Raw genomic sequence first — 18,215 nt, 5'->3', positions numbered from 1 at the left:
CTGCTGAAATTGCTCCGACACCACCCGTTCCATGTGCGCCGTCAGAACTAAAGAAACACGGCAACTACAAGGCCCTGACGATAGCGAAAAATGCAGCGATTATTCGCCAGGTAGAAGGCGGCCGACCTCAATCCAAAGTTGCTTGGGAGTTTTCGCCGAGTTGCGCGATGAGATCATCCGTCAGTTATTCGAACCAGCGCATGCGGGCAATAACTGTTGTGATGACGCGCCTCCCACACCACAGCCATAATGCGGATTTAGCGTAGGCCGTTGCAGCGCTATTGCCGACCCACAGGAGAGGCCAAACATTGGCTGAAATACAGGCCGACTAGGTCGCGCGTAAGCGTGCGTGTGTACAGACACGCATTGACAAGTTTTTCCCAGCCGCTGGGTCAATACAGGTGCTTTTTTCTGGTAAATCCTTTTTTTCAGACTCCCGATTATTCGGACTTCTCGGCGGTTCCCGCCGAGTCCTAATAAACGGTTGGCGACTGTATTTATATTCACAGGAATTTGATGCCGTTGTATAGCGCATATCATGACAGGTCCACAGAAGAACTCTGATTCATCATATTTTCCTTATTAAAAAAGCCACAAATTGACCCGATCTTACTGTGCCGCATCCTCGGAGCATCTCTTGCTTCATGCCATGAATTGGGCCACATGACCCACAGCTTGCAGTTTCTAAGTTATGCTGAGTCTGGCTGAAAGCTAGTTAGCTGCTGGGGAAACATAGCACCCAGGAATGGTAACAGGTGCTATGTAGCGGAGTTCCGCTGTATGCCTATTCAAAGGGACCCCTGCTAGTTTGAACTACGGTTAATTTCAACAGACTTTCTATCCCCTCGGAGTTCAAATTAATGAGGTTCGACTGTTATGACTCTATAGCAAATGTTTATGTCATCAGGCCAGAGACCAACGCCAGGTTCGTCAATGAGGACACTCACGATCGTTAGAAAAACAAGGTAACAAGCATGAACAACGTTCGACACACAATAGTGCCAGCCTCTCTGCAAAAGCATCACTAGCGGAAAACCTTCATTTTGTTCACGAGCAGCTTGTTGAGCCAATTGCTTTTCACATAACGATGCAATAAGTTGTGCATTGCATCGTTACGGCGTGTCACGTGGCCTCACATTAGCAATTTGCCTTGCGGATGGATAATGCCAACCCAAGCTATTTTTCACATTGAGATTCTGGTGAGGGACAGCTGCAGCTTTAACCGATAAACTCACAGTATCTGGCAACCAGCACACTTTTATTCTGCTCGAGGAAAGCTGCATTGACAGCCGCATCAGCTCTCTGCTCCCTGACGCATGGCACAGCTCATTTATGGGGCCACATTGTGAGACCCACGCTTTCGGGGCTATTGCTATAACATCGCTTTCAATGTACACTGATTGGCGGGTTGGGGAAAGGCGGGTAAGTAGTTGCTTCAACCACTGGACACACGAGATAGTGTACATCGGGCAAAGCAGCATTGCAGCCAAAAGCGAACGCCTTAGAATAAGGCTCCTGCGCTTCAACACTGAATTTAAAGATCGGAGGCAACAGATGGAAACGCAATGCATAGCATGGTGTAGTGCTGTGTACAGAGTTGGTATCTGTTATCTGCAAAAAAAAAAAAAAAAAAAAACAAACTGCTGATATAGACTGGCCCATTACTGTATCGTCTCTTTGTATGCGGGGCTGCACGCATGACTGCAGTTGCGGAAACTGCCCTCTGCTGACACGAAGTGGCCTCCAGTATTTGTCCAGGTCAGTCTTCAGGAGTTCCCTGTACAGCGGGTATTAGACCCTCAATTCTTTTCTTCTCATCCAGTCTTTCTGCCAACAATAACACATTTGGCATAGCAAATTACAGTGCTTGTCAATTTCTGACAAAGCGACAGCTATTGTGGCCAAGCGTCATTTTCGGTTGGTCCTACGGCCTCCATTTTGTTGAATACGAGTCAGCTAGCAGCCAGTGAAGGGCCGCGGCGGCTGCATTTTCGATGGAGGCAAAAATGCTTGAGGCCCGTGTACTTAAATTTAGGTGCACGTTAAAGAACCCCAGGTGGTCGAAATTTCCAGAGCCCTCCATTACGGCGTCTGTCATAATCATACTATCATGGTTTTGGGACGTTAAACCCCAGATAGAAAGAAAGAAAAAAAGAAGAAGCAGCCAGTGAAGAGGCTCTGGCAGAGAATAATCTGGTGCTCTGGTGGCGTTGTCTGCTAGGGCCTTGTCCATCAGGCGCATGCAACCGGACAGTCCGTGGCATAGTCTGCATCCGCAACAAATCCGGATTCGGTCCACCGTTGAGTGCACCATAAATGTCTTATTTCTCATTTTAAATCTGGGCCCCCTCTGCTGATCTCAAGCTCCAGGCTAATGGACAAATTGTGTAGTTGGAGAGCCTCGTGAAAGAGAGAGAAACGTTGGTGGACACAGATACATGGCAGCTTTGTCACCTGTGGAGCCAACACTTACCTCTTGAGTGAGCTCCACAAGTAGACGCTTTTGGTGTTCCAGGTTGGCATTGGAGGCCAGCGAGGCAAGCACAGACGTCGTGACAGCAGCCGGGTTGGCGCCTGCCGAGATGCGCTCAATTAGCTCGCTCACAGCCTGTCCGGACACTCTGGGTGGAGGGGGTGGAGGAGGTTCTGCAGAGGGCGGGGTGCCTGCAATGCCAACCTGCAACACACCGGTTCAGAAGAGATCAATCTAGACAAACCCTAGAAAGGACAAGCAATTTAGCCGTACATTCTGTACGAGTACCCAGAGAACTACATCACGGTATCACACAGGCTCGTTCCATACCTGTAATTTATGCAGGTGCAGTGTGTTGATATACAGCTGTGTAGTCTCCAAGATGGCTCTAAACAGTACTGCAGTCGAACTCGGATATATTGAAATTAACGAGTACCACTAACTAGTTCGACATATCAATTCGATATATGAAATTGTGCGAATATAAGCTCGTAAAAAAACCCGCACACACTTGCTTAAAATTGCAACAAATGGGAACTTACAAAATGGCACAGACAATTTGCAGCAAAGATGGCAAGTGCAAGATGGTTATATATACTTTGTAGTGTACATGCATCTCAAAAGGAGTACGGCCACTAGCGTGGGTTCGGACTTAGCGAGCCACAGGGCCGTGTTTGCCGTCGCCTCGCGTGAACTAGCGTGCCGCTGCACACGTACGTTCGAGCGCAAAGGCGCCGAGTGCAACACGGCAAGTACACAGTACTGCTCTCGAGATCCGCAACAGTTTATTGCCTGCGGCAACACCACAAACGCCATACAACGCCCGCTCCCAAAGGCGGCGGGAGAAGCAAAAACAGGCTTCACCACGCCATGGGCGAAAATACAACACAAAGGGTGCCGCTAGCACGTCTCCGCGGGCAAAGGGCTCATGGTGACACGCCGCTGTGAGAAAACGGGTCCCTCGCGACTATGCTGCGTACTCTTACGATCCGCGTCCACAGGGCCCGATCGCTCGAGTGGGGGCAAACTCCGCTCGCATTGGCTTCGATAGTACGGTTTCGGCATAGTATAACCACGCGCGAATGCACTGCACCGCTTTTCAGCCTAGCGCACGGAAAAGGACAACGTAAGGTAAGCGCTCGCCGCTGGCGCAAGGCACCGTTAGCAAGCTCCGTCCGAGCGAGCCCCAAAGAGGAGCCGACGGACGGGAGAGGAAATACGTGCTTACCCTACGAGGTCCAGAGAGTCTCAGCCCCCCCCCCTGCCGCGCGAAACGTCTTGCGAGACGCGAAACTCGAGCGCAGCGCCCCCCTCGAGGTCCGACGCCGGGAGAGGGAGGTTAACGTCACTCCCCGCTCGCCCAGCGCCGTAAGACGGCGGAGGAGGGGAGCGTCATATGATCGGACGTGGGGATGGCAGAAATAGGCGAAAAACCAGCGCAATGGCGACGGGCAAGCCTCAATCCCCACAACTTTTAGTACAGCAAGCTGGGCGAGTTGGTAAGTTAACATAGTAGGATAAACGTGCAACGCGGCACAGACGAAGGACTAAGAAAAAGACGACAACGAGCGCTGACTCACAACGTGTTGTCTCTTTCTTAGTCCTTCATCTGTGCCGCGCTGCACGTTTATCTACTGTAAATACTTTATTTCAAAAGCAAGAAGTAAACTAGTTCTCTGAAAGAAAGCCGCTACTTGCTTCTAGTGTCTAGCCAAGATATTACGCTTATCTTTATTTTGTCGAGGTTGTCCACGTGTGGAAAAGCAGTACCTTCAATTTCGCCACAACAGCCATAAACCAAGGCAAAAGCCAATAAGAGCTCAGGAACTGTGTGTTCAGGTGCCACATCCTGTTAACCAGCATCAATGGCAGCATCCTTGGCACCAGCTGTCACATCTGGTGTCACTGCCGTGGTGACTTAGGATGCCAGCCACAAATGGATGGAGTCTGCAAAATACGTGCATGTTCCCCACTAACAGGATGCTAATATGCACTCTACTCATCTTCCTGCCGTGGCACAGATCGATGGCCTTGTTTGGCAGCATCTGCCGATCAATTCATTTTTTTTTTCTGAAGTTTCATACCAAAATACACTCTGGTTGCTGAGGCCCTCACCATATTGACCAGAAATGAAGAGGGTTCGTTTGGGACTATGAGCAGGAAGACAGTTTCCAAACTCTGAAGTCAAAACTCACTTGCAAACCAATCTTGCAGCTCTAAGACCCAAAGACTGAAACAGAATCAGATGCCTGCACGAAGGAGCTCGCAGCAACACAGTTTGAAAAGAATGGAGATAAGTGGCACCTTGTCTACAGTCAACTGCCGATTTTTCGGACAAGCTTGAAAATTCAAACTCTTTCATGGCACCACCACAAGACCGAGAGGGCCACAAGTAACTAGAATCTCTATGATACAAATTTTTCTGTGGTCCCAGCCGAGGCCCATAAATTTACAATGTGCTAGAGTACGATTGTTACGAACTGGTTTTTGAGCCGCGTCGTTTGATATGAATAAACGCCACCCCACCGATGGCCACGGAAGAGAACAGCGTGCGGTCACGCGCTGGAATGTGTACTACGCCTCCGGTTTGGCACGTTGCCAGCGCTGCCTGCGAGCAGCGCACGACAGCCTCCAAGATCTATGCGATCTCGGAGGCCGGAGTGCGCCTTTTGTTTTTCGCCTGAAGGTTACAGGAGGCACGGGCCACGTTTTTTCTCTTTCTTTCTTGCTTTGTTTCGCTTGGTGCGAAAGGCAGGTGGAGGCACAGCCCATGGGAACTTTCATGCTTTTATGCGTGCCGTCGGCCAGAGTGGTTGGAGTGTTTGCTGTTGCGGTTCTATGGGAAACCAAAAAAAACGGTCCGGTGTTGTTTGGCCTAAGCGAGAATTTGTCCTAACCAAATTCATCTTAATGGGAGTTCACTGTACAGTAAAAGCTCGTTAATTCGGAAAATCGGTTAATTCTGACACGTCATCTGGCCCCTGTAAATATACGCATCACTCTATGAGACTGGGCGCTCGTTATTTCGGACAGATTTGACCGCAAATCGGATAATTCGGCGACTTTCGGGCCGCTGGCGAGGCTCGAAAACGAAAAAAAGAACAATTTGGAACAGAAGTGAAGCTCAAACGCAGCATCGCCATGGACATCAATTATTGACTTGGCTTGGCTTGAGACTGGTTGAACGCCTTTTTTTCGCATGTGGGTTTTGTTGCTTTGTTCCCGTTGGTGTGCTGTATCGTTGATCGCCGATTTATCGATGAACGTTTCAGTACGGCTCCTTTAGCTTGATCGTTCGTTGCTGGTGCTTTTGTGCTGACTTCTCGTGCGACCGCACTCTCCGCCGATGGCAACGCCGGCGAAGCGGCCCCAGTACGAGGCCAAGGACTTCACCACCAAAGTAGAAATCTTGCTTGCGTGCTCTGAATAATGGGCTCCCCCGACAAGAAATGATGAAGAGTGATGAAAGGGGATCCTTGTATCGGCAGCAAAAGAAGCAAGGAACGAGTAACCGTACTTTTAATAATAATAATATCTGGGGTTTAACATCCCAAAACCACGATATGATTATGAGAGACGCCGTAGTGGAGGGCTCCGGAAATTTCGACCACCTGGGGTTCTTTAACGTGCACCTAAATCTAAGTACACGGGCCTCAAACATTTTCGCCTCCATCGAAAATGCAGCCGCTGCGGCCGGGATTCGATCCCGCGACCATCGGGTCAGCAGTCGAGCGCCATAACCACTAGACCACCGTGGCGGGGCGAGTAACTGTACTTTTAGCCGCCAACGTGACGGGAACAGAGCGCTTGCCGCTTCTCGTTATCGGAAAGGTTCAAAAGCCACGCTGCTTTAAGAACATCAACAATCTTCCCGTGGGTTACCGTGCCAACCGAAAAGCGTGGATGACGGGTGAAACTTTTGCGGACACTGCAGACATCATGCGAGCTGTTGAGCACCTTGAAGGGCTCAGAAAAATTGTGTCCGTGCGAATATCTGCTCGAAAACAGACAAGCATCCGCGATTACTTTGTTAAGGGGAGACGCGGGTCTTTTTTTATTTCTTTTATTAGCTAGGTGAACTGAACGAAATTTAACAAACTTATCCCAATTTTTCTGCAGATTCCAAATCTCTAATTAGATTTTTGGTAGCTGCATTAGTACAAAAGATGTGCAATCTCTAAAAGCGTATTTCTTACGGGAATTTTTGGCAACTTTGCTTTGTCAAACACAGAAACAAAGTATGTGGCAAGGCTGCCAGTGAGCTGGTTTAGCCGGTGATGCTAATCCGATTGTCTTCAACAAACTTTGAATGCAAAATAAATAGACGTAAATGAGAGTGAAATTTTTTTGCTGCATACTATTTCTGATAATCGAGAATTATAATTTGGTGAACAACATTATAAGAAAATAAATAGCATCACCGGCTAGAGCAGCTTCCTGGCAATCTTGCCACATACTTTGTTTTTGTGTTTGACAAAGCAAAGTTGCCAAGAACCCCCGTAAGAAATATGCTTAAATATGTGTTAGAAATTGCATAGCTTTTGTTCTAATGCAGCTATTAAAAATCTACTTAGAGATTTTGAATCTGCAGAAAAAGCTGAATAAGTGTATTAAATTTCATGCCATTCACCCAACTTTAAAAAAAACATTTTTTAAGACCCACGTCTCCCCTTAAGTAAAGGCATGTTGAAAAAACTCGTACATTTATTGTGTTTATTTCGACCATTCGATAATTCGGACATTTTTCCCGGTCCCTAGAAATCCGAATTAACGAGCTTTTACTGTATTAGCCTTTTCAGTGATGACTGTGTACTATGTCACCCTGTACCTAACGTTTCCCATTCTTTCGTCTTGCAGAGGGATCTTAACACTATACGGGAATGGTGTGACAACTGGTTAATGTCTCGGAATATTAACAAGACCTTTGGAACGAATTTTTATCAACGTAACGACTACGTCACAAACACTTACGCCTTATACAATTACTCCATAGTCGTTACTAATAGCATTAAATATTTAGGTGTTCAAATTTCCTGTGATCTAACATGGTCACTACACATTATAAACATTACTAATTCTGCTAATAGAGTCCGTCGGTTATTTTCATCGCTACCTTGCCTCGGCACCTACCTCTACTAAACTAATAGCTTATAAAATGCTTGTAGGGCCTAAACATGAGTAGGCTAATGCCATTTATGATCCTCACCAAGCTAACCTTACTAATATGCTTGAATCCACCCAGAACCGTGCTTCCAGATTCATTATCTCGAATTACTCGACTAACATAAGTGAGACTACAGTAAAATCTCAACTTAAACTTCCTCATCTTGCCCCTCGTGGTAAAGTCCCACGTCTGTGCCTTTATTATAAGTTCTTCCATTCCTTGCCACCAGGCAGTGCATTCATCAGACCAGCACGTCGGACATTGTGCCACTGTGATCCGAACGCCGTCTATCCCGTACGCAACTGAACAAATACCTTCCAGAAATCATTTTTCCTTCAGATGGTGCAAGATTGGAACGACCTTTCTGCCCACATCACTATGTCAACTAATTTTGCTCAATTGAAAGAAGTTGAACAAGGAGGCACCGCCAAGCAAGATATTGCGCGGAAATAAGGCATCAAGCCTAATACCCTGTCTAACATCCTGAAGAACAAGCGCTCGGTACTGGACGCATTTGAAAATGACCAGTTCAAGATGTCTTGCAAGAGAATGCGCACCGGCGCCCACCCGGAGTTGGAGCAAGCGCTGCTCATCTGGATTCGGGAGGCGCGAAGCAACCAACTTTCTCTCAGTGGCGATATCGTTGCAGCGAAAGCCTCATTGCTTGCGATGATGCTAGGCATCGAGAACTTTGCTTCGTCCGATGGGTGGCTCACACGCTTCAAGCAACGGCACGACTTGGTGTTTAAAAGCATGTACGGGGAAAGGGCTGCCGTCAACGCTGTAACATGTGCTATGTGGAGGGAAAATCAGCTTCGCAAATACTTGGGAGAATATCGACCGGAAGATATCTTCAATGCCGACGAGACGGCACTTTTTTACAGAATGTTGCCCGAGAAGACGCTGACGTTTAAGGACGATGACTGTGCTGGAGGGAAGCATAGCAAAGAAAGAGTGTCGGTGCTGATAGCAGCGAACATGACGGGCACTAAGCGACGTCGCCTGCTCGTGATAGGCAAAGCCGCTAAGCCTAGATCTTTCAAGGGCGTGAAAACGCTGCCTGTCGACTATGCGTGTAACAGGAAAGCGTGGATGACCGCAGACATATTCAAGGATTGGCTGACAAAACTGGATCGCAAGTTCGCGTTATCTAAACGCAATATATTGCTCCTTGTGGACCAATGTAGTGCACACATGAATGTGCCGCCCTTGAGTGCCATACGTGTCGCTTACCTGTCAGCGAACACTACATCGGTGTTGCAACCAATGGACCAGGGTATTATCAAAAACGTGAAAGTACTGTACAGGAAGCATCTTCTTGAGCGGATGCTGTTGTGTATGGACAATGCAAGTCAGCATGAGGCGAGCCTTCTCAGTGCTATCCATATGCTGGCGCGAGCGTGGGGTCGCGTAAAGGACAAAACCATTGCGAACTGCTTTAGGGTGTGCGGTTTCATTGCAAGTGGTGCAGATGATGACTCGTCTTGTACAGTGAGGGAAGAAGACACAAGTGAGCTTGACGTCGACGGTCTCCTGCCAGCTCTCGGCGACGTCCCTTTCGAGGAGCACCTTGCCACTGACAGTTTGGTAGAAATGTGCGGTGCGCTGTCGGACGCCGAGATCGTGGAGATGGTTCGGCCCAGCGAGGCTAGTCACGAAACTGAGGTTGACGACGACAACGCCACAAGTGAGCCACTACCGCGGGCTGCTGATGTAGCCGCAGGCCTTGCCCTCGCGCAGTGGTTTCTCGCTGCTGAGAGCAACGCCGAGGAAGCACTAGGGCACATAACAGCCTGCAGGACCTGCTTTCTGCTGCAAGATTCAGCAAACAGAAGCAAACGGCAATCACAGATTTTTTTCTCATAAACTGCTTTGAAATAAATGTATTTTTCGTTCGTTGTGGTTAACTGGAATTCTGCTTAATTCAAAGTTTTTCGCGGTCCTGTGAACTTTGTATTAACGAGAGTCAACTGTAGCTGCGTTCATACTTGTGAACATTGTCGATCAAAAGGCAAATACAGTAATACCTCGTTAACTCGAAGTAGTAAAAACCAGAAAAAATTTCGAGATAAGCAGATTTTCGAGATAAGCAAAGTTGGGCAAATTCCATTGAGAAGTTCAGTTCTATCTAGAAACATTATCCCTACTGACCAGTTTCTTAACAGGAGCGCCAAACTGGCTCTTTGTAAAGGTTTTGAAGAAAAATAATGACATACCAGCGCTATTAACCAGCTATGTTTTTCGGCACTGCCTTTTTATTTAGTGCAGAGAGACCGACTAAGGCTGGTCTGCCTCTCAGTAACACTTGCACCTAGCAAAGCTTTCTCTAGTTGCTTAACACATCGCATGTGCCGATCATCCGCGCCGCTGCACTCAAATTTATTTCGCATCAAGCGAAGCATGTTTCTTGTTTCGGCGGATGTCGTCACCCCTTGAGTAGCTGCGTCGACGCTGCTGCGATCACTGTGCGTGACGCCACGTTGTTTGGCATAAGAAAATGGTCAAACCAGCCGATGTTGCAGGCTAGGTCAGTTTAGCCCACCGCTAAGTCCAGAGAATCGGCCTTATCTGTCGATGTGACTGGAAGGGGCTCCTCTCGCACGATGCCACACATTCAGCGCCGTTTTGACGTCCGGAAACTTCGAGCCTCGAGTCCGTTTCTTTGATTAGGGCTACCTTTCTTTGCAGCATCAGTGACTTGCTTTGCTTTGGTGGCGTTATCCTCACCACATCGCACGGCCGACGAAAAAATCCGCGCGACGTGCCTTGCGTAAATAAAATGCCGAAATCGCATCTCTAACGGTAAACAAAACGTGTATGACCCGAGCTATTTTGCAGGGCCTGCTTATGTGCATGTCTATAGAGCGTCACATGACAAGACACAGGGTTGCTCGACAAAGTTGGTATGCCGCTAGGTTCCGACTTTACTTTCAGGAACAGTGTCCACTTCGTCGTAAACGCGGCAGCCTCACGCGAACCTTGTGAAACGTATGACATTTTGCCGCTAGTATTTTGTGAAACGGTTCGGCGACGAAGTTTCGGTTCCATTATCAGTCGAGATTTCGAGATAACCGAAAGTGGGCACGGAAATACTTCGAGGTAAAGGGCAATAAATACATTGCACCTATGGGAAATTGTTCGGTACCGCGGAAAACTTCGACTTAGCCGATTTTTCGAGATATGCGAGTTCGAGTTAACGAGGTATTACTGTATCCCGCATATCTGAGGTGCAACATCAATACGTAAGTACAGTGGAACCCCGCTGTTACGTTCCTCACTGCTGCGTTTTCCCGGCTGTTACGTCGTTTTCCGCCGGTCCCGGCATAGCTCCCATAGGATACAATGTATTGGGAACCCCGCTGTTACGTCGTAACTGTCGCACCGTTCCCGTATGATACGTCGCGAAGTGCGCTCGGAGCCGACCGAGTGACTACCAAAGAGAGCAGCCATGGTGCATTTTCACGCAGCTTGGCCTCGTTTGACCGTAATATTAGCCACATGAGAGGCGCAAGCAACAGAATCTTTCAATTGATGCAAACAAAAGCATGGCCTTCGAGATTCAAATTGCAAAGATGGCGTCTATGACGTAACTGCTTGCGAAAGCAAGGCCTTCGAGATTGGCATTTACTATGACAAAAGCCGACCGAGTGACTACCAAAAAGAGCGGCCATGGTGCATTTTCACGCAGCTTGGCCTCGTTTGACCGTAATATTAGCCGCATGAGAGGCGCAAGCAACAGAATCTTTCAATTGATGCAAACAAAAGCATGGCCTTCGAGATTCAAATTGCAAAGATGGCGTCTATGACGTAACTGCTCGTGAAAGCAAGGCCTTCGAGATTGGCATTTACTATTGACAAAAGCATAGCCTTTGAGATTTGTATTGCGTAAACATGGCGTGTATGACGTAATTGTTTGCGAAAGCAAGGCCTTCGAGATTGGCATTCACTTCTGCCATCGCGTTGGCGTAGACTCATCATCATCGTCATTTGTCGGAGAACGGGAGGAGTTCGAGCTGGTTGGAGCTCGCATGGTCGTGCGTGCGGTTCGCGGTCGGACTCGCCGCGCCGGTCGTGATTGCATGTACTTAGTTCTTTCATGCCTACAGCTAATGGTGTTAAAAAAATCACATACGTTGATTACATTTCTGTGGATGAGGCCGTCCTAAGCTCCGCGTTTCTATCCATCGACTAGATCGCGGCTGAGCGCGCCAATTTTCGTGCTGCTCGTAAGAATTGAAATAAAATTCTGTACCACTAAATATTTTGCCGTTTTTCCTGTTTTTCGGCTCTTACGTTTCCCGTCTCTTACGTTTATTTCCTACGGTCCTTTCAAAAACGTATCAGCGGGGTTCTACTGTATTAGGTGGCGTGTTCCTTTACTAGAAAATACATAGATACGTAATTCTAGAGATCCTAGTGTTTTTTAGGCTGCGCTGAAAATGCGACGCCACACACAAAAAAGCCCTCTGCCAATGATATGGTGCTGCCACCTGGCAGTGGCCCTGGATTCTGCCCAAGCTCATGTTTCCCGACGCCAGTGCCAGATGGCAGTGGCTAGGCTCTCCCCAAATGGTACGAGAACAGCATCACTGGTGGCTGCGGATGAGACCAGGACTCATGTAGTATGGCCGGCAGAAGACTATTGTCTTTCGGCGACATCTGCAGCGAAGCACGCAGATACGTGCCAAATTTTTTTCTCTTTTTCTTTCTTTTTCCCAACCCTTATGTAATGTCCCTCTGGGACCCTTGAAGTACGAATAAATGAAATCAAAAGGAAACGGGCCACTGTGAAGGTGCAGTGCAACGATGCAGGCAATGTGTTTACTGATAAACACCAGAAATGCAAGGTGGTGTGATGGCGGCAAACGCACCAATAACATTTAATCGCTAAGAACCCTACCATCATAAGTGTCTTCAGCTGACTGCTTGGTAATGCACGAGGCCTAGCGCAGTTGTAAGTGTACTGCACACCACTAAGTGTGTCGCACAGACTCGTTGCTTTCAGAAATGGATTGGGCACAATGGACACTCACTGCAAACACATGCATACAGTACAAGCGCCCCAGCAGTGATGCTATGAGAATGGTAGGTGAAGGGCTGCACACAACTAGGAACGATTGGCTCCTTGCGGCAGCAAATGCTAAGTTTCAATGAAGTAGCGGAGATTTTCGCACATTGCATTGTTTACACGCACACATGCATTGAACAATCCGAACTCCCGCTCTATGCTCTCCCGCTACAGTTGTCCACTCTCCTGCCACAGCCTGTGCATTCCATGTCGTTTGCATCAGTGGTGCTCGTCACGAAATGCAAATTTTCAACTGGTGGTTGGTACACAGTCAAAAGGGGTTCCCAGCAGGCACTGAAAGTATTCACGAGAGCCTGTGCGAGCACCGAATAACATGGTAATTGTCTACCAGCAGGTCTTTATTATAGCAATTTTGGAAGCAGCTGTGGCGATTTGATCGCCTGAGCGAAGTAAGGAAGTAGGAATTCATTTTTTTGGACTACCTGATTTTTCAGATGTTTTAGCAGTCCCTAGGGAGTCCGCAATATCGAACATTGACTGTACATGAACTTTTCAGTCAATACACTCAAACCTCATTACAGTCGAACCCACTTATGACGATCCCACATATAACGATCTATCGGTTATAACGACCATATTTGGGTGCACTTACGATTTTCCTATGCTAACCATTGAAGCTGCGTCCAGATATAGCGAACATTTTTCAAAGCTTCCTACTTTTACAACGAACACTTCAGACACGGTCGCGGTAAAAATATGGTGCATACGAAGCGAAAAAAAGTTAAAATATGCCTTCTAAAGCGTGACAGGGGCGCGCGCTCGCGCGTGCCCCGCTCCAGTTTACTTGCGACTAAGATACCCAGATCGGCGAGCACCGCACGCAGATTTCGGACGCTGCGAGCGAGGTCGCTCACTTTTCAGGCGTTTCTTCAGTGGCAGAATGGCAGTGAGGGGGAAAAAATATATAGTAGGCAGCATGAAGCCTTGCGGTCAGCTTTCGCACAGTAACCTTTCCTGACGCCGTTCTCTGCAGCTACGACCGCCTGCGATGAACCAAACAATGCCTTGGAACGCAAGAAGGCATAAATGCAATTGAAGTGATAACCGCGATAACGTTCCATCGCAAAAAGGTTCACTGCGTCCCTAAACTCGTCGACGCCACAATGTGCCGCGAAAAGTCGTCCGTCTTTCCGGTAAGGGCAGAGACCGGTCGATCGGTGATAACGATTTCTGCGCGATTGCGGCGATGCCTTCGCGGATAAGCATCAGAAAAGAGCGAAGGCGAGGTGGCGGCTGTCGATGAACGTGCCATTATGCCTTATAGCCGACAACCTTATCACAGTCATCTGTAGATATCTGCTCGGCTGCGCGTGTGGCGTACTACGCCGTACACTGCGGATTGACGGCGGTACGAGCGCGCCATGCTGCCGTTCGCAAGTTCGCCGCTGCCGCGTCGTGCGAGACCGCTTTAAAGTGCACGTCGCTTTGTAGAAACGAAATTAGCTCGCTGTTGTTGAGCGGCGCGGGCACCGAGAAACGTCGATGCACTGACAGCGAGCGTATACTGCGTGTTAGACTAGGTGACAACTCAAGTGCGCCGCGCATCGTCGTGCAGGGCCGCGAGAGCATCGCGGAGACGTAGAGTGCGCGTTGCTTGGAAAATACTTGTTTTCGCCGCGTTGAACGAAGAGGCTAGTCGCCGCACCCGTGCACGGTCCGGAGTGAAGCAAGCACGAAGAGCGTACAAACGCGCGCATACGGCATACAGCAAGCGGCCCGGCAGTGACTCCGCGACCCGAGTAGGCGACGCGCTGCACGCAACTAGCCAGGGATGATCGGCTCCACGTCGCGGTACCGCGCTTCGGTGAAACGGTGTCGGCTCATTGCAAAGGCAGTTAATTCACTCGTGAGCACGCAGCGGGCGTTGCATAATGACGCGAAAAGGCTTAGCTTGTCACCGAAGGGTTTGTTAGCACTTTAACAAAAGTGAAAAAAAAAAAAAAAAAACGGCTTGGCCGCTAAGCGCACGTTTTTAAGGGCGAGTCCATATACAACGAACTACTGATATAACGACCACTTTTCGCGACACTTTCGAGTTCGTTATAAACGGGTTCGACTGTATAACAAAGTCGCATCTGCCACGAAAATAACTTCGTTATATCCGAAAATTCGTTATAAATGTTTATTTGTAACACTGTAGCTATTACAAGACTATTCATTTACTTCGTTATAACCGATAATTCGTTATATCAGTGTTCGTTATAATGAGGTTTGAGTGTACATGCTTAAATGCATCTTATACAAAGGCGCAACATTAATACAGATAATAGAAGACGCAATACTTAGGAAACACTCTCTAATCTGTGCAAATCAGCAGAAATGAAAATTTTTTTCGCGGCCGTGCCCACCTCATTCTCCTCGGGGTCATAGGGTACATCCTCATCATCTGCCAGTGGAGTCCTTTCTTCAGCGGCAGACAGAGTTGACGATGACTGTTGAGGCCGGGCCTGCCTCGGCCGCTTCTCTAAGGGCGGCGTGTAGGAGGGTTCGTAAGGCTCTTCGTCATCCGAGTGCCCACCAACGGAGGTCTCTGCCAGTGGAGGCGTCAACGACACTGCCTCCGAGCGATCGGTCCACGATGACCTGCAACAGTGTATGCAGCAAACCGAATCCACAGTTCAAGGAAATGTCTATAAGCATCGATCATGCGCAAACTTTTTTCCAATTAGCCAGCTGACAGCATAAATGCAAACTTTAGCAAGGTTGGCACTTCAGCTATGAGGTCACATAAATGCAATAAATTTCACAAAAGTAAATTCAGCTGCCAATTTTTCAGACATTCTTGAAAATTTAGATGCATTTGGGGAACCACCGCAAGGTCCCATAGAGTCAATGTGTAAGAATATCTGAAATCTTGCACACTAAAACTGTTGAAAGTCTGAGTTTTCAGACTTTTTGCCCAAGTTGTAGGTCAGAAACCGAATTAACCGAGGCCACCAGCAGTGCCGAGTTGGTAATCTTACAAGCGCCAACCAGTGCTTTCATGATTCGACCCCTTTGTGGCCGTAGCGAAATCCAAAAGTCAGCTTTCCTGCATCGCCATAATATTATGCGGTGAACCTTACCAGAAATCCGAAGGGGCCACTGTCACGGCGTGAGTGCGACAATGTCTTTACGGATAAGCACCGGAAATGCACGGAGGCATGACAGCATCAAGCAGCAGATGCGCCATTAAAACTTAATTGCTGACAATCCTATTATGATAAACGTCTTCAGCTAACTGCTTGGTAGTGCATGTGCCCTAGAGCAGTTGTAAGTGTACTGCATGCTCTCTTAAGAGCCTTAAAATTTGTTTTGAAAATCCTTTATTGACTGAGGTGAAACTTGCAAAGTTTATGTATATTTGTGTGCAGATTTCAAATATGCAATTATTTGTGTAGTATGGTATCTAGTTTCTAAAATATCTAACATTTTATATGCCTTTTGGGGACAAGAGCTTGCCTAAACTGACAGATACAAAGTTTATAAATAAGCAAATCAGAATGACCTGAAATGAGAACTGAATGGAAGAAACCAAGAATGGATGTTCTGAACGCACTTGAACAAACGTTATGGTATGCTGAACATTCACGAGTGAGTCCACGTCAGTCAGAAATATTAACATAGTACAATAACTTTTGTTCCAATGGAAAGGCTAGAGCAGTTTTGTATAGAGTAGGGGTGTGCGAATATTCGAAATTTCGAATATTTCTTCGAATAGTGTTTGCTATTCGATTCAATTCGCACTGGAATTTTACTATTTGAACTATTCGAACTTCTCCCCAAAAATACATTCAACGTCCGATTGAAAGTCACCCCTTCAAATTTTCAATATGCTCCACCTCATTACACCCCCGTATTGCGGTAAAGCTGCCTTTCAAGGTCCGTTACGGTCGAACTTAGTCGAGAGGCAACGTCCGTTTGGAAGTGGTCCCTAAATGTTCAATATGCTTCACCTCATCACACCCCCGTATTGCGGCAAAGCTGCCTTTCAAGCTCCGCTACGGTTGCAAATGTATTAACTCAAGAAAACGCTGTTTCCAATATGGAAATGAAAGATGTGGCAGAGTTGGGGGCTCAATTAATGCTGTTTTGGACCTGAAATTTAGGCAGGAAATCCGAAAAATCGGACGCCGAAGCTTTTTAGCATCCAAAATTTCAGATGTTCTTATATATTGACGTCTACGAGGCAGATTTGGAACTCCAGACTTGAAGAGAGCACACCCTTGTCTGCCACATCAGTTGGCCTTCCACAGAAGTTGAAAGAGAAGGAGAGGCTGAGGAAATGGCATCTCTGCCTATCACGTGTAAAGTGTCGTCGGCAACACTTTGGTTGCACCAAATCATGTACATAAATACAATTCGGCCTCTACAATGCCTCATTCTTGATAAGAAAGACAACTATGAAATATGACCCCACCAACGCTTCATCAACCTAGCGAAAAGAAACACTTTCATGTTGCTATCTCACAAGAACATACTTAGGGATTCTCTGCAACTTTTTCTGTAATTTCACTTCGAATTATTCGAAAAATGTTTGAGAAATATTCGAAAATTATTCGAAATTATTCGATTCGATTCGCACTCCATCTTTATTATTCGAATTCGCTTCACACCCAAAATTTTGCTATTCGCACAGCTCTACTTAAAATGTGTTCAAGATGTCAGTACTAAAGGGGACCGAGCAGAGGGACCCTCAACTACTACTGACACTTTGAACAAATTTTTAAGTACAGCATTTGTATTTTTTGACCCCTCCTTTGCTCACACAATAGTAAAAGCACTTGCCTGGATTTGCCGGAAGGTGGCCTGAGGCGGTTCTTGTGTCGCACTATGATGCCCAACAACATGTGCGGCCGACCGGACTGCAGGCCTGTGGAGAAAGACATCACAAGTTCTTGAACCTGTTTCCCATTCCAACTTGCCCCATTTGCACCCTACCAGTGAGGCGCACTTTGCAGAGCTCTATTCAACCCTTTCTCAACCACTGACGAGTACAGGTGGCACCAAAATGCCCATCAATATAACCAATGCACATCGGTGCCTTCCAGCGCTCCACTGCTACTGTCAAGGAACATTAGGAAAAAAGTTGCACACGTGCACACTGGATGCAACTACCTTTGTTCAAATTTTTGGTATTTCAACAAGACAGCATGCAATTTGCACTCATTATCACATTATGAAGATAGCCACGCACAAGAAAAGAAGAAATACTAAAAGTGCAACGATAATGCATCAAGTGGGCTCAATCTTGAATGGTTTCCGAGGCATACACCATTGCTACGGTCACCACTGGGATAGAGAAATGCTATGAATGCAAAAACAGTTTTTTTTTCTCAAGTTTTGTGTCATAGCTTAGAGTCCAGCATCTTTTGCTGTAAAACTTATTAGGGAATTTTGCTGCGACACCTGCTGACAGGTCAGTGACAGGAGCAAGGAAATCTTGTGTATACAGTCGATCCCGGGTATATCGAACTCGGATATATCGAATTATTGGCTATATCGAACAG

The 18,215-nt window shown here is 47.2% G+C and overlaps 1 protein-coding gene across 1 annotated transcript in view; it reads right to left on the bottom strand.

Moving 5' to 3' along the window:
* LOC119384036 (PHD finger protein 3) overlaps positions 1-18,215 on the bottom strand; it is a gene marked incomplete in the record, with an annotated part of 169,565 nt that overhangs the window by 6,139 nt on the left and 145,211 nt on the right. The window contains 3 exon segments of the mRNA XM_037652325.2: positions 2,474-2,677; positions 15,075-15,309; positions 17,494-17,578. Coding sequence (XP_037508253.1) covers positions 2,474-2,677; positions 15,075-15,309; positions 17,494-17,578 — 524 coding nt within the window.

This window comes from Rhipicephalus sanguineus, chromosome 2, assembly GCF_013339695.2.
Source record: "Rhipicephalus sanguineus isolate Rsan-2018 chromosome 2, BIME_Rsan_1.4, whole genome shotgun sequence".
NCBI classification, from domain to species: Eukaryota; Metazoa; Arthropoda; class Arachnida; order Ixodida; family Ixodidae; genus Rhipicephalus; species Rhipicephalus sanguineus.
This window is presented reverse-complemented; position numbering and strand designations above follow the sequence as displayed.